The sequence below is a fragment of the Erinaceus europaeus genome, chromosome 2, assembly GCF_950295315.1.
Source record: "Erinaceus europaeus chromosome 2, mEriEur2.1, whole genome shotgun sequence".
Taxonomy (NCBI): Eukaryota; Metazoa; Chordata; class Mammalia; order Eulipotyphla; family Erinaceidae; genus Erinaceus; species Erinaceus europaeus.
Genome location: NC_080163.1, coordinates 151,367,929 through 151,395,529, shown reverse-complemented (window position 1 = coordinate 151,395,529; position 27,601 = coordinate 151,367,929). Strand labels below are relative to the sequence as shown.

Below are 27,601 nucleotides of genomic sequence, written 5' to 3'. Positions count from 1 at the left end.
GACTGCCTGGAACCTGTTCCCTCAGCTCCCTTGAACCTTAGACCCAAACCCGCTCCCCCAGGCCCCTAGCTCCGCCCCCTCTTCCCCACCGCATCCACACCAGTCTCCAGCTACTACTGGGACAAAATAAAAACTAGCACTTTAAGCTCCGTGGGAACATTCACCTGTCCGTGCAGCGCCTGGCTGGCCACATTATCCCATTTCACTTGCACAAAATAATGGCCTCGGCCGGCGGGGTGAGGGAAATACCCGGTATAGCATACGTGTTACCATACTTAAGAACCCAGGTTCAAACTCTGGGTTCAGCTTTTCACCCACAGGGAAAAAGCTTCATGAGTGGTGAAGCAGTGATGCAGGTCTCTCTCTCCCTTTCTGTCTCCCTTTTCCCTCTCAATTGCTCTGTCTGTATTCAATAAATAAAATAAAACTTAAAAAAACAAGACAAGGGGGGAGGTGGTGGTGCACCTGGTTAAGTGCTCACATCAAAGTGGTGCAAGGACCCAAATTCAAGCCCATGATCCCCACCTGCAGGGGGAAAAATTCATGAGTTGTGACACAGGACTATAGGTAGCTCTCTGTCTCTCTCATCGTCTATCTCCTCCTCCCCTCTCAATTTCTGTCTCTACCCAATTAAAAAAAAAAAAAAAGGACAACCAATATTCTCCAACAGAATACCTAGTGTTGTGCTAGGCCAGAAAAGGAAGGAAACCTAACCCTAACCCTAACCTCAGCCTTTGGGCCCACGTTCCAGATTAAAACATAAAGACTGAGAGCAATGCTAAATAGCACAATGGTTGTGCAAATAAACTCTTATCCCTGAGGCCCCAAAGTCCCAGGTTCAATGCCCCACGCCACTATAAGCTAGATCTGAGCAGTGTTCTGATTAAGGAAACAAAAAAATGGAGAAAAGTGAGGGACTTGCCCACCTCCAAGCCCTTGGTAAATGCAGTCTGTCCAGTGTACCCAGCACCAGGGTACCCAACCCTTCTCCTTGCAACTAGGGAAGGAAGATGTCCTGGGGCTTCTGAAAATAGGCCCTATAAGAGCTAAGCGATAGCCCACCTGGTAGTGTGCGCATGCTACCATACACAAGGACCAGAATTCAAGCCCCAAGTCCCTACCTGTAGGAGGGTATGGTGAAGAAGTGCTGCTGGTCTCTCTCTCTCTCTGTCTCTTCTCCCCTCTCTCCCTTTCCCTCCTCCCCCCTCCCAATTCCTCTCTGTCTCTATCTAATAAATAAAGCATTAAAAAAAGAATATTCTGGCCTATTTGCAAACTTAATAAAAGAGAGGGAGAGAAAGGAAGGGGAGTGGAGAGGAGAGGAAGGGAGGAGAGGAGGGGAAAGGAGCCCCATCCACGAAAGTTTGGAGGTTGTTTATTTTCGCCTAAAACCGGACACTTGGGGCCCTCCTCCCCAGTTCCCTTACAGCCCTCAGCCGCTTCAGGATCCCAACCCCCAGTCAGCAGGTGGGAAAGGGGGAACTTTTCCGACTCCCTTGCTTCCCATCCCCCCGGGCCTTTGCAGGGAGTCCCTTGGGGATTTGGGAGTCCAGCGGCTCCCCAAAGCAAATGGTGGGAGGGTCTAACTGGGGGGGGAGGGGCAGGTGGGCGGGCCGGGTAAGTTTCGGGCCGCCCGCCGGGGCAAGAGAGTGAAAGGGCCTCCAGCTGGGTCCGTCCGCCCGCACCTGCTAACAGCTGCACGCTCGGCTGGGGTGCCGCCCCCCGTCCCCGGCCCCCCGCCCCCGCCGGGCCGGCGCTCAGAGAGGACGCTGTCCCTTTAAGATGAGGCAGCGGAGGCGCGCCGGGCGGAGGGCGGAGAGCACCCCGAGCAGGACCGAAGTCGCGGGGGACGCCGGGCCCTGGCTCCCTGGCTCGCTCCGGCCGGTTCGCTGAGCCTCCTCTTCCCGGCTGGGCGCGGGCACCCGGCACCCGGGCCGGCGGGGCGCGGGCAAGCACAGTCCCCGTGCAGGCAGGCGGGCGGGCGGGCGGCGCGCTGTGCCCTGGGCATGGGCAAGGGGCGCGGCGGGGCCGGGCGGCCGGGGCGTTGAGCAGACAAAGGCGCGGGACCTGCGCCTGCCCGGGGCAGCGAGGCTGCGGGACCCTGCGCGGCTGCGCTCCGGCCGGCGCTCACCGTCCCCCGCGGCCCGGCCCTGCCCGCCCGCGTCTGGGGTGGGGGGACGTGGGAACCTGCGCGGGGGGCCGGGAGCCCCAGGTCTGCGGCTTTTGCAGGCGGGGACCCAGCGGGCGTCGCAAGTTCCTGTGCCGCGTGCGGGCACCGCACCCCCCCCCTTTTTTTTTTTTTTTGCCGGCCAGCTAGCTAGCCCCGCGTGCAGCGCAGCGGGCCGGGCCGGGCCGGGCGCCCCGAGCATGGGCAGTGACCGTAGAGCACCCGGGCGCCCCGGCGGGGCGGGCAGCACCCTGGGCAGCTGGGAGAAGGCGCCGCGGCCACCGCTGCTGCTGGTGCTGCTTCTGGTGGGCTGCCTGGGCCGCGGCGCCACGGCGGAGGACGCACAAGTCAACGCCGAGGTGAGCACCGCACTTGTCTCTTCCCTGGGGGCTTCGGCGGGGTGGCCAGGGAGGAGGCGGTCACACCCGCAGCCAGGAGCTGGGAGTTGGAGGAAGCCGAGAACAAACCCTCCCCGCCTTCCCCTGTGCGCGCCGGTACCCTTAGGGGATGAAAGGGGGCGCTCCCCTTTCCAGATGTTGGGGGTGCGGGACGCGACCCCGCTCTTCTCCTGCCGCCCTGCCCTGAACCCGCGTCGCCTCCAGCCTCCCCCCTTCTCCTTCCCCGCCGCCCTCCGCGCTGCCTCCCCTGAGCCCGATTCCTCGAGAGCGCGCGGGCGGGCTCAGTGGGTGGGGAGGGGGCTCCCCGGGCGGGGCGACTACTCGGGGTGGCACGGCCACGCGCGGAGCTCGGGAAGAGGGCGGTGCAGGAGGGAGAAGGGGTTCGACGCTCCGAGCCCACAGACTCTGCCCGGAGAGTACCCGCCACTTTCTGGAGCTTTTGCGCGCAAGCTGCACCTAGAGTCCAAGAAACCTGTCTCCCCCGCGCTTCCTGCCGCCAAGCCCGGGGAAAGAGGGCGGACTCCAGGCGTCACTGGCCCGGGTTGCCGGCCTGAAGTCCCTGCGCCGCCGCCCGCCCCCCGCCCCCCGCCCCCGCGGGATATGCCTGCAGGTGACCAGGCGCGACCTCTTGGTGCAGAGCAGGGTCCAGCCAGCGCCCCTGCTCCCAGTGACCCAGAACACTCTTCCGAGTGGGAATAGCACCTTTGCCCACAAAGAAATTGAGATTTCTTTTTTTGCTTGACTTCTAGAACGCCGCTCTCAGCCTGGGACTAGGAGAGGGGAGGCTGGGGGTAGGGAGAATGAGGTTCGCCCCTGCACCCTCCCTGACCGCCCCCACGCTCCATTTGGGCCTTTGTGCCCTTGGGTGCGCTTGGAGCCTCCAGTGCTCGCTGTTTCTATTTGCAGCCTGCGGGTGCTCCCTTCCAGACCCTGGTGTGGGGTATCCACCTCCCCTGGCAGCCTGGGAGATTTTTCCGATGGAAGGCTGCCCTTCCTCGCCCTACTTTTATTAAAGCAGGGAGGAAGGGCAGGGAATTCCTCTCGGCTCAAGTTACACCTCCCAGCCAGTTCCCCACCTGCTCTGCCCTCCCTCCCAGACCAAAGCCGAGGAAAAGCTGCGGGGAGCCAGGCCCTGGGAGGATTCGGAGTGCCAGCCTAGGCAGTGCCTAGGTCAGCTGCCCATGCCCCTATTCATACCAGCAGGCAGGCAGGGTATGCTGGTGGGGCTCCTGCTGGTGGGACTTGACCCTCTACCTGCCATCCAGGTATTAGGCAGGTGTGCTGACAGACCCCTGAGAACTGCAAGTCCCACCCAGACATCCTGGATGAATTTATAATCTACTTAGCAGGAAGCAGTCATGGACCTAGCTGAAAGTTAGCAATACATTGAGAATTGGCTTCCTAGATGGCCAGAAGCAGAGACACTGTGATCTGCAGCTGGAGGGGCTTCACTCCCCTCCTTTGCTTCTGCTTTTGCCTCTCTTTCCTTTCTGACCCAACGGAGGGGGTACTCACAGCCCAGGGCTAGCACTGGTGGGCCTGTGGCCACACTGCCAGAGACTCTTGAGACTGGTCTTCAGTCCCTCTCTTGGGGGGTGAGGGTGGTGGGAACTGGTTGCTGGCAGGATTAGGGGACCCTTAAATGTTGGAAGTCAAGGGAGCTGGAAGCAGGTGACTGTCTCAGCTCCTAGAGTTGGTACTGGGGTATAAGCTGTTCCCTGGAGTCCATCCATTCTGACTGGCTTGGGCCCAACATGGCTTCAACAGCAGCCCATTTGTCCAGAGGTGCAGGTGTCTCTCCCTAGGTCCTTGCCAGTCCAAGACCATACTCAGAGACTCCTGGACCTGCCTCACCCTGTTTCTGGAGCCTCCTGCCTTAGAGAAAGTTTCTGCTGCCACCTCCTATCCACCTCCCCCTCCAAGCACCAGGTCAGATAATGGCTGGGACCTTCTCTGAGAGGCTGGATGCCTGAGCAATAGCCAGCCCCTGGCCCTTCCTCCTCTCCCAGGGAGAAACTACAAGAGTTTCACCAGGCTGAGGAATAAGGAAGCCGGCCTGTGCTGAGAGTCAGCAGACACCTGCAGAAGACAGTCAGCCCTCACTGAGCGACTCTACCCTGCCCTGCTCCTGCCCAGCTGTCAGTCTCCAGTCTGACCTGACCTTAGTGCCCCCTGTCTGAGCATACAAACCCCACTCCCTCCCTTAGCTCTGGCTCCAGTACTTTGCCTGTTTAAGAGCTTGTTATTTTCATCTGAAAAGCTCTGGTCTCCTCCCACCCACTCCCCACTCTTCCCAGAGCCCCTGGCCACCCCATAGAGGTGACTCATCCAGCATAGTCGACAGGTGTGGTCTCACTGCCACCAGGACATGGACACACCCACTTTTCCTGAATAGCCATTTTCCTGTCTTCCTAGCCAGCTGGTCACAGTGGGCAGAAGGTGGTGGTAGTGTGTATGTGTGTTGGGGGGGGGGCGGCTTTAATTATGTTTCTGACCGTCATGTCTGCCTGGTGAGCCTCTGCCCCAGGCTTCTCCATGCCCCACTCCACTTGCTATCTTGTTAAGCCCCTTTCTGAAACACAGAGCAGACACTGCAAAGATCCCCTGGCCTGGGGGGGGGGGGAGTCTATGGGAGTTGAGCCTTGGCTCTTCCTCCTCTCTCTTTCCCAGGCTGTTCTCTTACCAGGCTGCTCCCCTTCATGCTCTATTTCAAACCCCAGAGAGTGCTGAGCTGACTGTCACAGTTAGGGGCCTGTGGGATCCAGTTGGATTTCCCCTTCATGCCAGCTCTTTGCCAGGTCCCAGTATTTGGACCACCTGATTGCAGAGAGTACGCTTGCCTGAACTGTGCATCAATCCCACCTACCCATTTCTGACCCCTCCAGTGCAAATGCTTATCTTTGTGTCATCTCCCCCCTTCACTCCCAGAAGTGGAAGCAATATAGAAGCACACACAGGGGAGTCGGTGGTAGCGCAGTGGGTTAAACACTGGTGCAAAGCGCAAGGATAGGCCTAAGGATCCAGGTTCGAGCCCCCGGCTCCCCACCTGCAGGGGAGTCGCTTCACAGGCGATGAAGCGGGTCTGCAGGTGTCTTTCTTTTCCCCTCTCTGTCTTTCCCTCCTCTCTCCATTTCTCTGTCCTATCCAACAATGACAACATCAACAGCAATAATAACCACAACAACAATAAAAAAAAACAAGGGCAACAAAAAGGAAATAAATAAATAAATCTTAAAAAAAAAAAAAAGAAAAGAAGTACACACAGACTCCTCCAGAAAGACTGCCTCCAAAACCTCAGCCCTCTACTGCCCGTATTCTCTCCCCCACCCCCTGCCTCCAGGGTTATTGTTAGAGTTTGGTGATAGCACTATGAATCCACTGCTCCTGGAGGCTATTTTTTTCCCCCAATTTCTGACGGGACAGAGAGAAATTGAGAGGGGGGAGAATAGAGAGGGAGAAAAAGACACCTGCAGACCTGGTTCACCACCTGTGAAGCGACCCCCCGTAGGTGGGCAGTTGGGCTCCAGCTGGGATCCTTGTGCTGGTCCTTGCACTTCATACTATGTGCACTTAACTTGGTGTGCCACCCCCCCCAAGCCCCTCCACATATTCTCTGATGCCAGCTCAGAATGGTTGAGCTGTCAGGCCTGGAAAAGCCCCTTCCTGCCAAGAGTTTGGTTCTGGCTGCCCCTCCCTGCCTCCAGATCATCCAGATCATCCAGATGTTCCCTGTTAATCTGCCCAACTGGATGTTTGGTTTCTGCCTGAGGCCAGCTAGGTGGTCACTGTGGGTACAGCTGCCTCCTAGCTCAAAGTAAAGTTAGTTCTATTGACTGAATGTCTGTGGCTCCCCCACAAAACTCACAGCAAAGCCTAATTTTCAAAGTGATGCTACTCAGAGGGCATTTAGGTAGTGGTTAGGTCCTGAGGGCAGAGCTTCATGAATGGGCTTAGTGCCATCAGTAAAGCTGCTCCAGGGCTGGCAAGATAGCTCACGTGGGAGGGTGCCTGCTCTGCCATGTGTGAAACCAGGTTTGAGCCCAGCCCCCACTACATTGGGGGGAAGAAGCTTCGGTGTTGGAAGACAGGCGGTGGCACATCCAGTTGAATGCGCACATTACAGTGTATAAGGACCCAGGTGTGAGCACCCGCGCCCCACCTGCAGAAGGGAAGCTTCACAAGTGATGAAGCAAGTACTTGCAGGTGTCTCTTTGTCTCTCCCACTCTGTCTCCCCATCCCCCTTAATTTTTTCTCTGTCCTATCAAATAAAGAAGACAAGGTGGGTGGGGTGGATTACCAGGAGTGGTGAATTCATTGTGCAGGAACAAACCACAGTGATAACTTCAGCGGCAGTTAAAAAGAAAAAGGAAGGGAGTCGGGTGGTAGCTCAGTGGGTTAAACGCAGGTGGCGCAAAGCGCAAGGACTGGCATAAGAATCCCGGTTCAAGACCCCAGCTCCCCACCTGCAGGGGAGTCACTTCACAGGTGGTGAAGTAGGTCTGCAAGTGTCTGTCTTTCTCTCCCCCTCTCTGTCTTCCCCTACTCTCTCCATTTCTCTCTGTCCTATCCAACAACAAAGACATCAATAATAACTACAACAATAAAAACAACAAGGGCAATAAAAGGGAATAAATAAATATTTAAAAAGAAAAAAGAAGATGAAAAAGAAGCTTCAATGTTGTGGTCGCCCCTCTCTATCTGAAAAACAGCTATTTTCAAAAACTTCCTTGCCCCTTTCATCATGGGAGGACTCAGTGAGAAGGTGACAGTCTGCAACCAGGACAAAGGCTCTCACCAAACCCAGCTGTGCTGGCTTCTAGGTTCCAGAACTGGGAGAAATAAATTGTTGCTGTAAACCAGTGAGTGGCCTATGGTATTCGTGTTGTAGCAGTTTGGAGAGACTTGAGACAGCCAGCACCTTCGTTATCATCCTAGGATCTGTGTGGCTTACATAGTCGGTCCAGGTGGCAACCTAGCAGCATGCCTCACTCTGCCTCGGGCATGGAGGTGTCTTCTGGGGGTCAGTAAAAGCAGAGTGACCTTGGAGGTTCTGCTAGGCTTCTTCTCCATTACAAAGAGGTTCCTGATGGGACAGGGCAGTGGTACACTTGGCTAAGTCCATTTGTTACCATGCATAAGGACCCAAATTTAAGCCCCCCAGTCCGCACCTGCATAAGGAATGCTTCACAAGTGGTGAAACAGTGCTACAGGTATATCTCTAGCTCTCTCTCTTCATCATTATTTATTATTATTATTTTGCCTCCAAGGTTATTGCTGGGCCTCAGTGCCTACACTACGAATCCACTGCTCCTGGAGGCCCTTTTTCTCGCTTTGTTGCCCTTGTTGTTACCTTTGTTGTTGTCATTGTTATTGTTGTTGTCATGGCTGTTGTTGTTGTTGTTGGATAGGACAGAGAGAAATCAAGAGAGATGGGGAGATGGGGAGAGAAAGAGAGACACCTGCAGACCTGCCTCACTGCCCGTGAAGTGTCCCCCTGCAGGTGGGGAGCCAGGGGCTCAAACCGGGATCCTCCTGCCTGTCCTTGCACTTTGAGCCATGTGTGCTTAACCTGCTGTGCTACCGCCCAACCCCCTATTATTATTTTTTTTAACCAGAGCACTGGCCAGCTCTGGCTTATGGTGGTGCGGGGGAGTTGAACCTGGGACTTTGGAGCCTCAGGAATGAGAGAGAGCCTGTTTACATAACCATTATGCTATCTATCCATCCTCTCTTCTTCTTTTTAATTTTTTTTTTCACATTATCTTTAGATAGAGACAGCCAGAAAATGAGAGGGAAAGGAGTGATAAGGAGGGGGAGAGACAGACATCTGCAGCATTGCTTCACCTCTAGAAAAGCTTTGCAGGTGGGGCCTGGGGGCTCAAACCCAGGTCTTTGCACATTGTAACACATGCACTCAACCAGGTGTGCCACCACCCAGCCCCTTTCTCTAACCCCCTATCTCCTCACAGTTTCTCTGTCCTACCAAAAATAAATAAGTAAAGTTAAAACATAATTAGAAAGAGAAAGAGAGGCTCCTGGAAGAACTGCACAGAGCACTCAGAGGCCCTGAGGGCTTAAAGGTAGCTTGGTATCCCCAGCACACAGTGGGCACCTCAGGTAGCTGTTTCTCAAGAGCTCACGTATAGCCAAGCCCCAAAAGGGCACTAGTTCTGGGGGTGCCCGGACACTGTACCTTTTGGGGGAGGTAGCTCGGATTTTGCAGTCCTGAGTACAAACAACAGAAATATGTGTGCCAACGAGGAGTCGCTCCTAGAAGACCCCATCTCTCTCCCAGCATGTCAGAAGGTGAACTAAGTCATCCTCCACGACCTGGCCTGGTGGCAGTAGCCCTTTGCTGATACTTAAGCTGCCGAAGCTGAGGGACCTGGGGGGTGGAGTCTGGATTGGCTCTTCAGGCTGGGTCCTGAGCCCTGGCACCAGCTTTTCCTCCCCCAGGAGTGACTGCCATTCTGGGAGGGGTGAGAGCATGATACCTGGTAGCAAAGCAGAGCCATGGTGAGAAGCAAATGACATTTACTATTGGCCTTCCCTGAACCTATCTGAGCCTCAGTTTCTCCCTCTCCAAAACAGATATAATATCAGTTACTACTGGATGGGGTTCAAGGGTGGGGGTAGGCAAGATTCATTGCCTTTCTTTTTAAAAAAATTTTTTTTTAATATTTATTTCCTTTCGGTGCCCTTGTTGTAGTTATTATTGTTGTTATTGATATCGTCGTTGTTGGATAGGACAGAGAGAAATGGAGAGAGGAGGAGAAGACAGAGAGGGGGAGAGAAAGGTAGACACCTGCAGACCTGCTTCACAGCTTGTGAAGCGACTACCTTGCAGGTGGGGAGCTGGGGGTTCAAACTGGGATCCTTTCGCAGGTCCTTGCACTTTGAGCCACGTGTGCTTAAGCCGCTGCGCCACTGCCCGACTCCCTCATTGCCTTTCTGTATATAACACTGAACGCTGTGCTGGGGACGGGGATTTCAAGGGTTACTACTGATAGTTCACCCTGGGCATGGCCTTGGGGTTTTGTAAGCACTTTCATTCTTTTCATTTAATTCTGGAGTTCACTCTGCAAATGTCAGTGCTGTTCCTACCCCATCATACAGTAGGGGAAACCAAAATGGAGGAAGGAAAACTTCCCCTAGGTTCCTAACCAAGGCATGACCAAATTGAGGGTGTTGAATCCAGGTGGCCTGGCTTGGACTTCCCATCCCCAAAGGGCAATTAGTGGCAACAGGTCAAGGATCTGAGCTGCCATGCTGTGGCAGTGCCACCAGGCGGGAGCCTGTTGGAGCCGAGCCAGGTGGGCAAGAGGTTGTGGAGGCCAGGCCAAAGCTGCCCTTGACCTGGAACGCACCTCAGAACTGCCCAACCCTTCACTCACCTATCCAGCCACTTGGGCTCTGCTCCACGGACAGCCCCACCCCCCATTTAGAAGACAAAACCCACTGAGGGGTTTCCAGTGAGGCTCCCAGACCTGACCCCCCTACCAGATTTGAAACAGCTGTCAAGCAAGACTCTCACCCCAGCCCTGGCTGCCCACTAGTCCACAGCCCCTTCCATTTACCAGGTTAGGAGTTGAGAGGTGGGGTGACTGGGAGGTTACAGGGTAAAGAAGTAGCAGGAACTCAGAATGTCCACCTCCTAGCTTCCCCAGCTGGGCACCCTGTACTTTCTGCCCACTACCCAGAGCCCCTTTCCCCACCTTCAGCTTAACCGTGTGTGTGTGTGTGTGTGTGTGTGTGTGTGTGTGTGTGTGTGTGGTGTGGTGTGTTCTAGAACTGCTCAAACATGAGCCAAGTGGCTAGGGATGTGGCTCAGCCAGGAGAGTGAAAAACTTGCATGCATGAGGTTCTGGCTTGACCCTATGCTATAGCATGTGCTCTGGTCTCCGTTCCTCTCATAAAATAAGTATGAACTAGGCACCCTCCAAAGGCATAGATGATCTGTGGGGGACAGGGCTGCCTGGCACAGAGTCTCCTTCATTCACCACTCTTGGGGAATATTCTGCCTTATGGAATTTCAACCCTCTGGAGAGTGGGGGTGGGGATTTAACACTCCCATTTCACAGAGCAGGGGTGGGGCTCTGTTGTGAAGGTCTGTTATGTGAACAAGCTTTCAGGACAGAAGATGGGTTTCTGCTCAGCCTGAGGGAGAACTCCCTAAGTCATTGCTGCCTGAAGGCAAAATAGGCTCCTTGGTGACAGCTAGTGCCCCCCACACATACACCTCATCAGTGAAATCCTTAGTGAGAGTGTGGTACCAGGTGTTTGGTCCATTGTCACAACAGCTAGAATACAGGTCCTCAAATTACAGGTCCAGTTCTTAATGGTTTCATCAGTGAAAACTAGAAATTGAACTTCAACTAGAAGTTGAACGACATCAGGAGAAGAGAAGGCAAATGCTAGGAGAAGAAGGAGAAGAGAAAATTCCTGAAGAGAGCACAGGTTCATTTAACAATGAATTTAAAAGGCTGTATGATTTGAAAGTAGAAGTGGATAATGGAAACAAAAAAATCACAGCTGAAATTGCACAGGCAGAGTGTCAGGCTCAAAAAAGGAGGGAACGAGAGGAGACAGCAGAGTAAGCCGAGTGTAGTCAGAGCAGCATCGGTCCTGAAGAGTAGCAAGGAGCTAGTAAGACTGAAGAAAAGAAAGAACATTCCAGTGGGAACAAAGGAGTCACACCTTGAAGAAACAACCAGAAGCCAGAAGAATGAGGAAGAAGGCACAGCTACACCTGAGGACTAGGAGAGTAGTGGACAGGAGGGCGTGGACTGTATGGCGGAGGAAGGAACCAGCGATAGTAACACTGGCTCACAGAGCAACAGTGCAACAGTGGAGGAGCCTCCAACAGACCCCAAACCAGAAGATGAGGAAAAAGAATAAATGTTGCCTTGTTTTATGTGTTCTCAATACTTTTTTAAATGAAAAAAAAAATGTGGTTATTTGTTTTTGTTTTAATGGTATGTGATTTGTGGATTAATATTTTTCTTTTCTTTCTTTTTTTTTTTTTTAAAGATTTTATTAATGAGAAAGATAGGAGGAGAGAGAGAAAGAACCAGATATCACACTGGCACATGTACTGCTGGGGATTGAACTTGGAACCTCATGCTTGAGAATGCAGTGCTTTATCCATTGCACCACCTCCCAGACCACGGATTAATATTTTTCTTATTGATATCACACCACTAAAGGTTTTTGGATCATTTAGCATCATGAGCTGAATGGCACAGTCACCCTTCTTAAGCAGTTGTGAAGATGGTTCTTGTTTTGGGATCTTGTTTCTAGCCCTCAAATGCTGAATTTAAATTGAGAAAATGTCGACTCCTTTTAGAGAATTAACCTTTGACGCTTCAGAATCTACTCTTACAAATGCCTTCTTCTTATTATCATTTTTTTCTTTTTGGGGGGATTAATGATTTACAGTTAACAGTAAAATACAGTCATTTGTACATGTGTAATATTTCTCAGTTTTCCATATAACAATTCAACCCCCACTAAGTCCTCCTCTGCCATCATGTTCCAGGACCTGAATCCTACCCCCACAGAGTCTTTTACTTTAGTGCAATACACACAAATGCCTTCTTAGAGCTCCCTGGGTGCTTACCAAAGCCATAGTTGTGTTTTGTTTGTTTGTTTGTTTGTTTTGCCTCCAGGGTTATTGCTGGGGCTCGGTGCCTGCACCATGAATCCACTGCTCCTGGAGGCCATTTTTCCCCCTTTTGTTGCCCTTGTTGTTGTAGCCTTGTTGTGGTTATTATTGTTATTTTTGATGTTCGTTGTTGGATAGGAGAGAGAGAAATGGAGAGAGGAGGGGAAGACACCGGGGGAGAGAAAGACACCTGCAGACTTGCTTCACCGCCTGTGAAGTGACTCCCCTGCAGGTGGGGAGCCGGGGGCTCAAACCGGAATCCTTAAGCTAGTCCTTGCGCTTTGCGCCATGTGTGCCTAACCCGCTGCGCTACCACCTGATCCCCCCAAAGCCGCTACCACCTGACCCCCCCAAAGCCATAGTTTTAAACCTTCCCAAACCCCATCAGTAGCTTCCTGAAAGTTCACTTTCCTTTTTACTTCCATAGAGTAGCTTCTTGAAAATGTAATCATCTGAGTATGTATTTGTTCACTTAGCCTTTTTTTGTTTTTAATCAATGTCAAATACCAAAGGTTGTGCTAAGAAGCTTAATGTCCCTTGTAACTACAATGGGATTTTACTGATCCAGGAAAATATCTCCAAGGTTAGAATAGTTACAAATTATGAAACGATCTTAAAAGTGAACATACACGTGTACACATCCATGCTGCTTTTTTGTTATAATGAATACTGGTTGTGTTCTGGTAAATTCATCCTTATTATATGGGGGAGCGTTACTTATTTTTTAATCAAGTTTTCCAAAGACAGAATAGATCATAAAACTTAAGGAACTGAATACTCTTACAGTGGGCTAAACTTCAAAATAGGTAAACCATTCCAGAAGAAAAACATCTTGGAGCTAAGTTTGTCCCCTTGGAATTATTTTACAGTAATCAAAACATTCAAAACCTCAAGGCTCAGGATCCTATAGGCCAGAGCCTCTTTTTTGATAAATTTTTAGTAAAAGTCCTATAGATTAGAATCAAGATAGTTTGTGACTTGTGCTTCTTGAAACTAGAATAGATTTTTACTGGATAGTAGAGTAGTATAATAATATGTTTCTTAAAGGGCCAAATATAATAAAGGATGGGGGATTTATTTATTTGAGGGAGAAAGAAAAGCAGAGTATCACCTTGGCACATGCAGTGCCAGGGATGGAGAAGGAACCCAGGACCCCAGGCTTGGATGTCCAATGCTTTATCCACTGTACCACCGCCCAGGCCACACGAACCAGGGTCTTGTGCATGACAAAGCAAGCACCCTCCCAGGTGAGCTATCTTGTTGGTCCCTGGTTTGAGACTTGAGGCATGTTGGGCTCCTGGTCAGAGCTCTTACCTGGGTTGGGGAGCTGCATGGGGCTCTGCCCCCCAGGCCTCATTCTCCCATGCAGTGCCTGCCGGCTCTGCCCACTTGCCTGGCAGTGCAGAACTGGGCCAGACCCAAGAATTCTCAGACACAGGCTAGGGGAGACAGGCACAGTAAGGACCTCCCCACTCTGTGAAAGGTGTGGGCCGTTGCGGGTGGCCCAGACAAGATGCCTTTTGTGCCTGGTTGGGTGGCCCTGCCAGCGTCTGCTTGGACTGCAGAGAGAGCGTAGGTGACAAGAGCCAAGCAGAGACAGGCTTTATCGCTGGGTCTGATAAGGCTTGTGGGAGAGAGCTCTGCCAGGCTGAACCGGCTGAATGGAGGAGCCTGTAGCAGGACCCCCTCCCCCACGCTGCTTAATGTACATTATTGATCCGGCGGCTCTTTCTCAGACACCCTCCCTGCAAGCCAGCTTTGGCCTTGTCTCCGCAGTCCTGGGGGTGGCCCCATGAATGGACCCAGCCAGGGATGTGGGATCTGGGGAGGGTTAGACACCTTCCTCCAGGCTGTGCTGGGCAACGTTCCTGAGAAGGGCCAGAGCCTAGTGTCCCCAGCTTCTGGCCAAGAGGAGCTGGTATCACTTCGCCAACAGCCTCATCTGATAGTTCTCCCCCAGGGTGGCTGCTCCAGACTGGGTTCCTCACCTCTTTTTTTTTTAATTATTTTTTTTTAGCTTAAACTTATTTCATTTGGTAGAAGATAGAGAAATTGAAAGGGAAAGACACACTTACAGCGCTGCTTCACTGCTTGTGAAGCTTTCCCCCTGCAGGTAGGGAATAGAGGTTTGAACCTGGATCCTTGTGCATAGTAATGTGCACTTAACCAGGTGTGCCACCACCCAATCTCCTGTTCCTCTCTTTCTCTGAACCTTCTGCCTGAAGAATAGGAGTGGTAACTCAAATACCTCTCAGCATACCTGTGCCCTTTGGATGGAATGACTTAGATTAGCCTCCTTCCTACCCCCACCCCCAGGCTGCTGTGTTTATGACCACTCTTGCAGATTCCTGGGCCCCAGGCCTCCTTGCCTGGTGCCAGCCACTCCTCTGAAGCATCTCTACAGGCTTAGGGGACAAGATCTGGAGGTCAGAAAAGAATGGCTGGAAGAACCCAGGTAGTGGGGTCCCATGGAGCAGCCTCCCAACCTGGACTGCAGATTGGGAGGTTTGAGGGGCTCATACTTCCCCAAACCTCTTTTTTCCCTCACCTCCAAGAATCCAGGTAACCAAAAACAGGCCCCTCATGAAAGGGACAGTCACCACAGTGACCAGGGCTCAAACACAGCCCCTTCTCTTAGAGACTGGGTCAGTCAGCTTGGGAATCCTTTTTATCCCACGACAGTAGAGCATTCATTGTGGGGAGCTAGGGCTCTTAGGGTGCAAGCAACCACCCCTCTATACCTAGAGGAAGCACACTTGTTCCATGCTGTCTACTCCCCCATGGCCTGCCCTCCGGGACTCTACACTAAGCAAGCAGTTAGGTGACAGCAAATGTCCCCTGGCCCCCTTTGGAAGTGAAAGCCCACAGCCCTGTGGGGGTGGATGTGAACTGCCACCCAGCACAGTGACTAGCACTTGGCATTCAGCCCCAAGCACTAGTCTGCCAGGGTCGGGCTACTCCATCAGCCTCTCCTCCGTGTCATCCTAGCAACTGCAGGGTTAGGTTCTGTTTCTGTTCACCCCACCCTGCCCAGTCTGCTGGTCCTTAGCCTAGCTGCTTCACACTGGCAGTGTGTGTGTGTGGGGGGGAGGGGCTGGGGGGGCTGGGAGGGGAGTTCAGGGCTTGGCTGGTAATGAGATGTAGGCTCTGGCTTCCCCAGGGCTCAAACAGTGCTGATTTACATGAAGGAGGATCCATTGGCACCCTTGGGACTTTCCCTGCAGCCCCTGGACTCAAAGGTCCCCACCTCCTAGGCTCTGGCTCTCCTCCATGCAGACAGGCCCAGCCTTCCCCCCTCCCCCCTTCCTCCTTCTCCCTCCCCAGGGCCCAGCCTCCCCCCCTGCTTCCCCCTGCTGTCCTCTCCTCCTGTCACTCTGCAGACACACTAATCAGCCCCTCGGTGGCCTGTGATTGCGCTCGCCCTGAGATATTTTTACTTTCTGTAAACGGGTGATGTAGAGGTGCCCTCAGCTGTCAGCAGGCAGCCGTGCCTCTCCCACCACCTCCAGCTGGCTTGCTCTCACTGTCAGTGCTGGCTGAGCACCATCACCTCACCAAGAAAACCATGTCTGTGGAACTTGACAGTGGCACACCCTGTAGAGCACACACATTACCGTGCCTGAGGATCCAGGTTCAAGCCCCCAGTCCCCACTTATAAGGGGGGAGCTTCACAAGTGGTAGAGCAGTGTTGCAAGTGTCTCTCCTCTCTGCCTCTCTCAGTGTCCTCTCTCTGTACTTCTCTGTTTCTTTCTTTTTATGTTTATTTATTTATTGATTAGAAACAGCCAGAAATGGAGAGGGAATGGGGAGATAGGAAGAGAGATATCTGCAGACCTGCTTCACTACTCCTGAAGTTTTGACTTTGCAGGTGGAGATTAGAGGCTTGAACCTGAGTCCTTGCACATTGTAGCATTGTAACGTGCTCTCAACCAGGTGCATCAATCACTGCCTGATCCCTCTCGGTGTTTATATTTTAAAAAGGGGGGGGGAGGAGTTGGGCGGTAGCACAGTGGGTTAGGCGCACGTGGCGCAAAGCACAAAGACCAGGGTAAGGATCCCGGTTTGAATCCCCGGCTCCCCACCTGCAGGGGGGTTGCTTCACAGGCGGTGAAGCTGGTCTGCAGGTGTCTCTCTCTCCTCTCTGTCTTCCCCTCCTCTCTCCATTTCTCTCTGTCCTATCCAACAATGATGACATCAATAACAACAATAACTACAACAACAAAAAACAAGAGCAATAATAGAGAATAAATAATTAAAAAAATTAAGGGAGTTGGGCGGTAGCGTGGCGGGTTAAGTGCAGGTGTTGCAAAGTGCAAGGACCAGCTTAAGGATCCCGGTTTGAGCCCCCGGCTCCCCATCTGCAGGGGGGTCACTTTACAGGAGGTGAAGCAGGTCTGCAGGTGTCTATCTTTCTCTCCTCCTCTCTTTCTTCCCCTCCTCTCTCCATTTCTGTCATTCAACAATGATAGCATCAATAATAATAACTACAACAACAATAAAAAACAGGGTGGGAGAGACAGCATAATGGTTATGCAAACAGACTCTCATGCCTGAGGTTCCTAAGTCCCAGGTCAATCCCCCACACCACTGTAAGCCAGAGCTGAGCAGTGTTCTGGTGTTTCTCTCTCTGCATCTCTCTCAAAAATAAAATAAATAAAAAATTTAAAAACAATGGCAACAAAGGGGGAAATAAATATAATAAAATTTTAAAAAAGACAAATGGGACATTGGAAATGTATACACACTGACCCCATAGATAACCCTGGTGGCAAAATAATAATAATAAAAGCAAAGCATGTCTGTTAAAGGTTGGACACCCTCACAAACCCTTCCAATCATGTAAAGCACTGGAGAGGTTTTCTGTGCTTGGGCAGAGCAGGGAGGGTTACCCGGAACCTGAGGGTGCAACAAGAGGCATCCCTGGGCCAGAGAGTGAGGGCAGGCCACTTGGCACCCCGTCTCCCCAGCTACCCTGCCCTTACCTGAGGCTTTCTGGCACTCAGGTCCTATTAGAACCTTGACCCTGCACCCCAAAAGGCTGCTGCTCCAGAGACACTCAGCCACCATCTGTGTCAACAGTACATTTACTGGTCACATGGCAGGTCCAAGTGTGGACCTGCCAGTGATCCACACAGAAACTGAGTCCCAGCGGCAGGTTGAGGCTCCAGGAGGCCAGGACCACACCTCCTAAGAGCTCAGTCCTCTATTAATGTCAGCTACTGGGGCCAATGGCCATCTCCTATCTCACCACTAATTGTGCTGTGTCTCCCAGGACCTGTAGGACCTTGAAGTAGCAAGGCCTCCTCATTCTGGTTCTGGCAGTTTCTCTATGCTGCCCTCTTTGGCTTAGCAAGCCAGGTGCCAGGGCTTGGCTGGTGGGTGGCACTGAGGGAGCAAATGCCCAAGACATTGTATGTGACACTGGGGGGGGAGGACTTTTGTGGGGAGTCCTGGCAGAGGAGAGTGGCCCTGGCCATCTAGCACACAACTCCAGATCCAGAGAACCTTGTCCACCCACCATTTTCCTGCTTCTTGAGCCCTCAGTGTGCAGCATACACCTTCTAGAGCTTCTCAGAAAACAAACCTTCATGAGACCTAGACTGAGCATGGGCAGGGGCAAAGGACATGATCTCCTGTGGCCAGGGCCCATAGCAACCCTACACCTGTGCCCATCGGCCTCTTATGATGGTCACTATGCTCTTACGGCCTTGAGGCTACAAAGTGGGTAGAGTCCCCACCTACCCCCCCCCCTTTTTGCCTCCAGGGTTACTGCTGGGGCTCAGTGCCTGCACTATGAATATACTGTTCCTGGAGGCTAGTTTTTCCCTTTTGTTTCCTTGTTGTTTAGAGCTGCTATTATTATTGTTGTTGTTGTCATTGCTGTCATTGTAGTTGGATAGGACAGAGAGAAATGAGAGAGGAGGGGAAGATGGGGAGAGAAAGATGGACAACTGCAGAACTGCTTTACCACTTGTGAAGCAATCTTTCTGCAGGTGGGTAGCTGGGGGCTCGCAATAGGATCCTTGCGCTTCGTGCCATGTGCGCTCAACCCACTGCACTACCTACTACCCAGCCCCCAGAGTCTTCTTTCTTTTTTTTTTAAAGATTTTATTTATTTATTCATGAACAATGAAGGAGAGAAAGAACCAGGCATCACTCTGGTACATGTGCTGCCGGGGATTGAACTCAGGACCTCATGCTTGAGAACCTAACGCTTCATCCACTGTGCTACCTCCCAGACCAGACCAGAGTCCCTTTTCTTATAATAACTCAGCTTGGGGCACTGGGTACCCTGTGCTTCCACTGCAGCATTCACAGGAGTGAATTACTCACTCAGAGTGTACCACGTCCCCTGGAGGCTGTGAGACCCATAGGTCAGATTCTCTACAAAGAACTTTCAATCTCAGGCTGGCATGGTGCTACTTAGAAACATGGCCCAGGGTACATGGATGAATGGAGCAAAGGAGGGGAGGGAAGGACAGACAGACATGTAGGGGGAAGAAGAGACTTGCGCACCAAGTTCTGAAAAGGGACACGCACCCATAGTGAGATGGCTGCTCCCCAAATCTCACCTTCCAACATCCCCACTGTTTACCATTTCACAGATGAGTAAACTCAGGTCCAGAGAGCTTGTGGCAGAGCAGGGACTGAACTTCAGGCCTCCTTACCTTGGCTGACAGAATCTGTCTGCTCTTCCAGGAGTTCTGGGGAGTGTTGGGGAGCCATGCCAAAGGACTGGTTATCCAATCGGATAAGGAGACCTCTCAACAAGATGTAAATGCTTTAGGGTCCTCAGCTGTCAGCCTAGAGTGGCTGGGTGCAGTCACACAAATCACCATGGCCTGTCCCTGCAGAGACAGCTTCCTCTGAATGGGGAAGATAAATAGGAAACCCGAAGTGAAGCACAGTGTACCAGACAGTGACAATGCAGGGAAAAAGGAGGCAGAATACAGGTTTGGAAGCTGGGAGTCTCTTTTTGTCAACAGCAGGGGAAATAGCTCAGCTGACTGAGGGCAGGACTTTCAGGACTGAGGTTGCCTGGTTGATCCCAATGCCACGTGCACTGGAGTCGTTCTCTGGCTTTTCGCTCTCGCATGAAACTCTTAATGAAATAAATAAAATAGTGTTGGAGCAAAGGTTGCAAAGGTCCTGAGGCTAGAGTGTGTCTGGCTGAGGAGGATGGTAGGTGTGAGGTCTGAGAACTTGGGTGGGGTCTTATAGTGAGGGCCTAGTAGCTCCTGAAAGACTTAATTTCTCCGATGAGATGGGAAGCCTTTGAAGTGTACTGACAGTGACTGACCCTGCCTTATATTGGCCTCTGTTCTGACTCTGGCACGAAGACAAATTAGGAGGTGACAGCAGGGGCCTGGTCCAGAGCCCATACAGCCATCTCCTCAGAGGTAGAGGTGAGGAAGGTGGTGAGCCTGGATGCATAGCTAGCTGCATGTGCTTGGAGGAAGCAGTGTCAGCACCCACTGACCAGGCCTTGGCCTCCTCTTTGCAGAACTGGCTGCGGCTCTACGGCTACCTTCCCCAGCCCAGCCGCCACATGTCCACCATGCGCTCTGCCCAGATCCTGGCCTCTGCCCTTGCCGAGATGCAGCGCTTCTATGGCATCCCTGTGACGGGTGTGCTTGATGAAGAGACCAAGGCGTGAGTCCTCCGTGGGCCCTGCCCAGACCCAGCTGGCACCTGTCCTCTTGGCACATGGTGTTTTCAGAGACCGAGTGGCTTGGGATGGAGCTGACAGACAGCTTGGTCCCCTGAGTAGTTCTGATTGGCTAGGGGATGGCTGCCTGAAGCACTGCTGAGAAGGCTCCTGGGGCGGAATCCTGGTTTGACTGCCAGGAGCAGGGGACTGAGTGGTGAGATCTCCCTGAGGCACTGGATTCGGGTGGCACACACACCCTGGGTGGGACATCCTAGCTCTTATTCTGACAGCAGTAGAACCTCAAACCACCCTCTTGATGGGCATGGGCACAGCACAGCCTACCAGGGCAGGAAGCCTGGGGGGATACCCAGGGGAGGCGAGGAGGATGACTGTCCTACTCCTGGACAGTACTGAGGAAAAAGAGCCTCCTTTGCAGAATTACCCCGAACACCCAGTCTCCAAGAACAACATCATGGTATTCATTTTCCCGATGAGGAAATAGAAGCTCAGAGTCTCCAGGCCCTGCCACCCTCATATAAGTGGCAGCTGGAGACCTGAGGGGGAAGAGGAGCTGGGAGAAGGAGGACAGCCTGGAAGAGGCAGAGCTGAAGCCAGTAGGTGTGGGTTGGGGGTGGGGGAAAGGCTGTTCTATGCTCACCCTCCACCTCTGGGACCAGGTGGATGAAGCGACCTCGCTGTGGGGTGCCAGACCAGTTTGGGATGCATGTGAAAGCCAATCTGCGGCGGAAGCGCTATGCCCTCACCGGGAGGAAGTGGAACAACCACCACCTGACCTTCAGGTAGGAGGAGCCTGCTCTCAGATTAACATCCCACAGTGGCTCCTCACCCTCTCCTTGCTGGGCTAGACCAACCCCGGACTTCCCAGCACTCTTTGTCTGGAAGGCTTCCTTTCCCAGAAGCCCACTCCACGTGCCTAACACAGTCTGACCCCTACACACACACACACACACACACACACACACACACACACCCAAGATAGTCTCCCTCCGGAGAAGCTGGGGACCCTTGGAGCTGCTTCTGCTCTGTCCTCCTTCCCTCCCTATCCCCCACCCACCAGCCTTGCACCAGTACAGACCGGAAGTCTCCATAGAGCAAAGCATGAGGCTTTAAGCACTGAAAGGGTGGGAGAAGGCTGGAAAGATAGCATGGTGAATGTGGCCCCCTTAGCACAATAGGCAGCATGTCAGTCTCCTAATCTGAAGATAGCATGATGCTCATGCAAAAAAAAAACAAAAACAAAAAACAACCTTTCATGCCTTGGGCTCTGAAGTCTCGTTCATGTTCAGTTTTCAGCACCACCATAAGCCAGAACCAAGTGGTACTCTGGTTAAATATATAAAAAGGAAAGAGATAGAGGAAGGAAAGACTGTAAGAAGGGAGGGAGCCAGATCCAGGAATGCAGATACCTATTAGGAGGACAGGTGTCAAGTCACCTCTAAAACCCCTGATTCTGCACTTTCATCTTTGCTGCTGAGTTCTCTGACCCCAAGCCTTGTGCACCTTTCCTGGATGCAGGCCCGCACTCGAGCATCGTCACCCTAGCAAGAGCCATCAGTTAGACCCCAGGCTCCCAGAGCGGACTAGTCCAACCAGTTTCTGTGGCGCTCTGTCCAGCACACTGAAGCTTCGTCTGATTTATTTGTCATCCCTCTTAACTTATGTGCAGGCTCAGCAGCCTGCTACAGCCAAGTAGTACACAAGTTAACGGTTTTTTTTTTTTTGCTTCCAAGCTTATCACTGGGGCTCGGTGCCTGTACTACGAATCCACTGCTACTGGAGGCCCTTTCCCCCCATTTTTATTGCCCTTGTTGTTGTTGTTATTGTTGTTATTGCTGTTGTTGGATAGGACAGAGAGAAATCAAGAGAGGAGGGGAAGACAGAGAGGGAGAGAGAAAGATAGACACCTGCAGACCTGCTTCACCGCCTGTGAAGCGACACCCCTGCAGGTGGGGAGTTGGGGGGGGGGGCTCGAACTGGGAGCCTTACACTGGTCCTTGCACTTCACGCCATGTGCACTTAATTTGATGAGCTGCTGCTTGGCTCTAAGTTAATGTTCCATCCTAGTTAACTCCTTTAATCCTTACTGGGGCTCCATGATTTGATACAGTTGGAAAATTGAAATTCAGAGAGGCTGTTACTTGTCCAAGGTCACACAGATAATGTTAGAATCCAGCCTTGAACCTAGAGCTTAATATTCACAACAGCTGGGTCTGTGTTTCCAAAAACTCAGCTATTTGCATCTGTCTAGGTCTTTCTCTGGGCTCTGTATCATCTGTGTCTTACTTTAATTTCTTTAAAGACTTATTCATTTAATGAGACACGATAAGAGAGAGAGAGAGAGAACCAGAACATTACTCCAGCATATGCAGTGCTGGGGATTGAAGGGACATATGCAAATCCTGTACTCTCCTGACCTGTCCTTTCATTTACTTGGGGTTCTTCCTTCCTTTATTTTATTTTTTTTGTTTAATATTTTATTTCTTTGATATAGTCAGATAAATTGAAAGGGAAGAGGGAGATAGGGGGAGAGAAAAACAGACAGCTGCAGCATTGCTTCAGTACTTGTGAAGCTTCCTCCCCACAAATGGGGACTGCAGGCTTGAGCTGGGTCCTTGCTTGTTGTAACACGTACACTCAACCTAGTGCACCACTGCCCAGCCCCACTTGGTGTTTTTCTTACTTAAGTAAGCACATTTGTCACAATGCAACTTTATCAGTGAGATTCTGGTGAACTCCTGGGTTTGACATATTAGGTCTCTTTGCCAAGTGCACGCCACGGTGAGCTAATGGTTAATATTGACCAGTGGGCATGATCTATGAACCAGTCCAGATTTCATTCAAGCTCCTTGGGGATGTGTGCCCCTCCCTTTACCCTGTGGCTCCTGGCATGGGCAATCATCCTGAACCCTAGGATTGCTTCCTCGTCTGTCTCCCCACCTGCAGCATCCAGAACTACACAGAGAAGCTGGGCTGGTACCATTCCCTGGAGGCGGTGCGCAGGGCCTTTCGTGTATGGGAGCAGGCCACCCCGCTGGTCTTCCAGGAGGTACCTTATGAGGACATCCGGCTGCGGCGGCAGAAGGAGGCTGACATCATGGTGCTCTTTGCCTCTGGCTTCCATGGTGACAGCTCACCATTTGATGGCACGGGCGGTTTTCTGGCCCACGCCTATTTCCCCGGCCCCGGTCTGGGTGGAGACACCCATTTCGATGCTGATGAGCCCTGGACCTTCTCCAGCACTGACCTGCATGGTGAGGACGGCTGACGAGGGTGGAGCAGGGGTAGCAGAGACAGAGTTGCAGGCTTAGGAGGGAGGGCTGCTGAGCACAGACACTGGGCCTCTGCATCTCCAGGCACTGCTAGGGGAAGAGATCATTGCACATCACTGCACTCATTTATCAGATGGGGAAAATGAGGGTGCAGAAGTTGGAGGAGCCCAGCCTCTTGAGAGAAGCAAGAGCAGGCTCTCTGGCAGCTTGTCCTTCTGGGGTCTGGGGTGGCCAGGCCCTAGGACAGGCCAGAGCTGACTGTGTCACTCCCACTACAGGCAACAGCCTCTTCCTGGTTGCAGTGCATGAGTTGGGCCACGCACTGGGGCTGGAGCACTCAAGCAACCCCAGTGCCATTATGGCACCATTCTACCAGTGGATGGACATTGACAACTTCCAGCTGCCTGAGGATGACCTCCGGGGCATCCAACAGCTCTACGGTGAGGGCACAGGGTGAGGGCTGCAACGGAGAGCCACTGAATGGTGGAGAGGTCTGTGGGCTCTGCAAATAGCCTCTCCTTACCCTGTGGGGCATGACACATTGCTGTCCCCATTTTGTAGATGAGCATACTGAGATCCAGAGAGGATTGGTGACTTGTCCACATTACTCTTGAGTAAGTGATATTGCTAGAAATCAGACCTAGGTGGGGCCAAGTGGTAACATACCTTATTGAGTGCACATGCTACAATGCACAAGGACTCTAGTTCAAAGCCCCTGGCCCCTACCTTCAGGGGGAAAGCTTCACAATTAGTGAAGCAGTGCTGCAGTTGTCTCTTCCTCTATCTCCCTATTCCCTCTTGATTTCTCTCTGTCTCTACCCAAATAAAAAAATAACTATTTTTTAGAAGTTAAAAACAGGGAACTGGGTGGTAGTGCAGCAGGTTAAGTGCACATGATGCAAAGCACAAAGGCCAGCATAAGGATCCCAGTTCAAGCCCCAGCTCCCCACCTGCAGGAGAGTCACTTCACAGGCGGTGAAGCAGGTCTGCAGGTGTCTTATCTTTCTGTCCCCATCTCTGTCTTCCCCTCCTCTCTCCATTTCTCTCTATCCTATCCAAAAAAAGTTAAAAGCAGAAGTCAGACCTAGGTCTCAGTGGGCACCAGGGCCTGACCCTCACGTGGGCCCACACCTAGAGCCCTCCTGGGGTCTCCAAGCTAGACCCTCAAAGGGACACGGGTGGCTCTGGGACCCCCTCTGGATCCCCTTTCCACCTTGGCCTCACTGATGTTTTTACTCGACCAAAGGTACCCAGATGTCCCAAGACCACTTTCTTTTTTTTTTTTTTAAATTTTTATTTATTTATTTATTTATTCCTTTTGTTGCCCTTGTTGTTTTATTGTTGTAGTTATTATTGATGTCATTGTTGTTGGATAGGACAGAGAGAAATGGAGAGAGGAGGGGAAGACAGAGAGGGGGAGAGAAAGACAGACACCTGCAGACCTGCTTCACCGCCTGTGAAGTGACTCCCCTGCAGGTGGGGAGCCGGGGGCTCGAACCGGGATCCTTCCGCTGGTCCTTGTGCTTAGCGCCACCTGCGCTTAACCCGCTGCGCTACCGCCCGACTCCCGACCACTTTCTTTTGTTGATGCCCAGGCCAAGACTGTGCTGGGGTTCCCACTGTAGTGCTGGTTTATTGCCTTCTAGTGGTTTTGAGGCAGTTTGGTGAGTGGGCCTATGCTCAGTGCCTACACCAACTCCCTGCTGACACATGAGAGGCACTCCCCCACTATATCACTGGAAACTTGGTAATGAGATGGGCACTGGGCAGGGCTCCATGTTTGCCTTTGCTTATGCCCACTGCTTCCTGGAATCTCAGCTGGAGCAGGCCGGCATCCTAAGGGAACATTCTCTAGGGCTAGTGAGGCAAGGGCAGCCCCCCAGGCTGTGAAGCGAGCCCTGTGAGCAGTAGTCATGGGGTACAGGAGTGAGGAGGTTCCCCTGAGGTTGATGTTCCTGTGGGAAGAGGGGGTTTGCGATGGACTGATGGGCCTTCCTCTAGGACAGTGTCAGTTCAGGCTGAGGGCCCCAGAACCTGGCATCCTGACTGGACCTGGGACTGCCCCCTCACTTCCTTTTCTCTCACTGTTTCTGCAGGCACCCCAGATGGTCAGCCACAGCCCACCCGACCCCTCCCCACCGTGACACCCCGGAGGCCAGGCCGGCCAGACTATCGACCCCCCAGGCCTCCCCAGCCACCACCCCCAGGTGGGAAGCCAGAGCGACCACCCAAACCAGGTCCCCCAGTTCAACCCCGAGCCACAGAGCGGCCCGACCAGTATGGTCCCAATATCTGCGACGGAAACTTCGACACAGTGGCTGTGCTTCGTGGAGAGATGTTCGTATTCAAGGTCTGGTCCCTACCCCTGGCCCAGGCTCAGAGCAGGAGAGCTTACTCACACACTTAACTGCTCAGGTGTCCCTACTTCCCCCCGCTCAGTGAGCAGCTCTTGAGGAATCATCAGACCCTAGCCAAGAAACAAGCTGAGGGACAAGGTATCCCTGGGTTGCATAGCCCCAGCCCGGAGACTCTCCCTAGAGCTTCCTTGACTTTTTTTCCCTAAATATTTTATTTATTTATTTTCCTTTTTGTTGCCCTTGTTTTTTTTAAAATCATTGTTGTGGTTATTATTGTTGTTATTGATGTTGTCATTGTTGGATAGGACAGAGAGAAATGGAGAGAGAAGGAGAAGACAGAGAGGGGGGAGAGAAAGACAGATACCTGCAGACCTGCTTCACTGCTTATGAAGTGATCCCCCTGCAGGTGGGGACCAGGGGCTCAAACTGGGATCCCTATACTCTTATGCTGGTCCTCAAGTTTCACACATGTGTACTTAACCCGCTGCACTACAGCCTGAGCCCCCCCCCCCCTTTTTTTAAGCACTGCTCAGCTATGGCTTATGGTGGTGCAGGGGATTGAACCTGGGACTTCAGAGTTTTAGGCATGAGAATCTCTCTATATAACCATTATGCTATATTCCCCCTTCCCTGACTTTCTAAGTTCCTCTGGGGATTTCAGCAGCTCCCCCTCCTCCAAGACCTGAGAAGCAACCCCCACCCTGGCCAAGGCTACATGTCCATTTTGCCTGCTCACATCCATACCCTCCCCAGGGCCGCTGGTTCTGGCGTGTCCGGCACAACCGTGTCCTGGACAACTACCCCATGCCCATCGGCCACTTCTGGCGTGGTCTTCCCAGTGACATCAGTGCCGCCTACGAGCGCCAGGATGGGCGTTTTGTCTTCTTCAAAGGTGAGCCTAGGCAGTCTTCCTGTCATACCCTATAACCATGACCCAGCCAGCCTGAGGGAGGAGTGCTGGGTTGTTTGTCTCAACAAGAGATGAGGCCTCCTGGCAGCAAGGCAGAGGGAGATAGTGGGCAGAAACCAGAGGGCTGGAGTGACCCGTGGGTCAGACACTGCTCCGATTGGGGTCAAGTGTGTGTCCTTCCCGTAACGAAAGGGCTCAGCCTCATTTCTCACCCTCCTTCCTCTTGTGTCTTCTGTTGACTTTTTCTCATAAGAATGTCTCTCCCAGATGGTGGGACTCTGTGGATGGTGGAGCAGTGTTCCAGTCTCCCTTTCTCTCTAAAAATGTAGAGAATAAAAGTTAACCTAGCAAGGCAGCTCAACAGTATCATGTATTTCTGAGTTCCTGGCACCACATGAAAAAGAGAGAGAGAGAGAGACAGAGAACAGGAAGAGGCACAGAGTTAGACTCTCAAGCATGAGGTTCTGAGTTTGAGCCCTAACACTGCATATGGCAGAGGGATACTCTTGTTCTCTGACTCTCCCGCTTTCATGAATAAATAATAAGTCTTGTATTGTATCAAAGCAGTGGACTAGGAAGGAAGGAAAAGGAGGAGGTGGATAGGGAATCAGGATCCTTATGCATGATGGTGGAAGAAGACCTAAGTGGGGGATGAGAATGTTTTGCAGACACAGGGAGATGAGATGTACCCATGTGTCAACCAATGTACTGTAAACCATTATACCCCCCTCCTATAAAATGATTTTTGGGGAGAAATGAATCTATTTACAAAATGGGCCCTACACTCAAAATGGGGGACCCCGAGCCATGTACTAGAGTTCTCTAAGGATACAGCCTCCAGACTGAGAATCCAGTCAGGGCTTCCTCTCTTTCTTTGTATGAGAACCATGCACATGGGGGTGGAGTGTGTTCACACGGCAGGCTCCTGCGTATTGTCACTATAGTGTGACAAGGTATGTACAGGTGTGAGCCGGTGATGTGTTTGCATGTGGATGAGTGTGCTCAGGTGTCCATAAATTCTGTGTACGTGTGACACACTGGTGAGCTTCTCTGCCTGTATATGGTCATATATACTTGAGGGTCAGTTCCTGCCATGTGTGTTTGTGTGTGTGTGTGTATTAGGGGTGGGTGGTAAGTGTGACAGCAGATGAGAGGGTTTCTCT

General features: G+C 52.2%; 1 protein-coding gene and 1 pseudogene across 1 annotated transcript in view; both read left to right on the top strand.

Moving 5' to 3' along the window:
• The first annotated feature begins 1,664 nt into the window (after positions 1 to 1,664).
• MMP15 (matrix metallopeptidase 15) overlaps positions 1,665 to 27,601 on the top strand; it is a 29,819-nt gene continuing 3,882 nt past the window's right edge. Inside the window, exons 1-7 of the mRNA XM_007520086.3 lie at positions 1,665 to 2,526; positions 19,735 to 19,883; positions 20,559 to 20,681; positions 22,846 to 23,153; positions 23,450 to 23,611; positions 25,268 to 25,521; positions 26,282 to 26,420. Coding sequence (XP_007520148.1) covers positions 2,368 to 2,526; positions 19,735 to 19,883; positions 20,559 to 20,681; positions 22,846 to 23,153; positions 23,450 to 23,611; positions 25,268 to 25,521; positions 26,282 to 26,420 — 1,294 coding nt within the window. The 5' untranslated portion in view covers positions 1,665 to 2,367. The remainder of the gene's footprint in view (positions 2,527 to 19,734; positions 19,884 to 20,558; positions 20,682 to 22,845; positions 23,154 to 23,449; positions 23,612 to 25,267; positions 25,522 to 26,281; positions 26,421 to 27,601) is intronic.
• Positions 2,701 to 12,092, top strand: LOC132536890 (SWI/SNF-related matrix-associated actin-dependent regulator of chromatin subfamily E member 1-like; annotated as a pseudogene).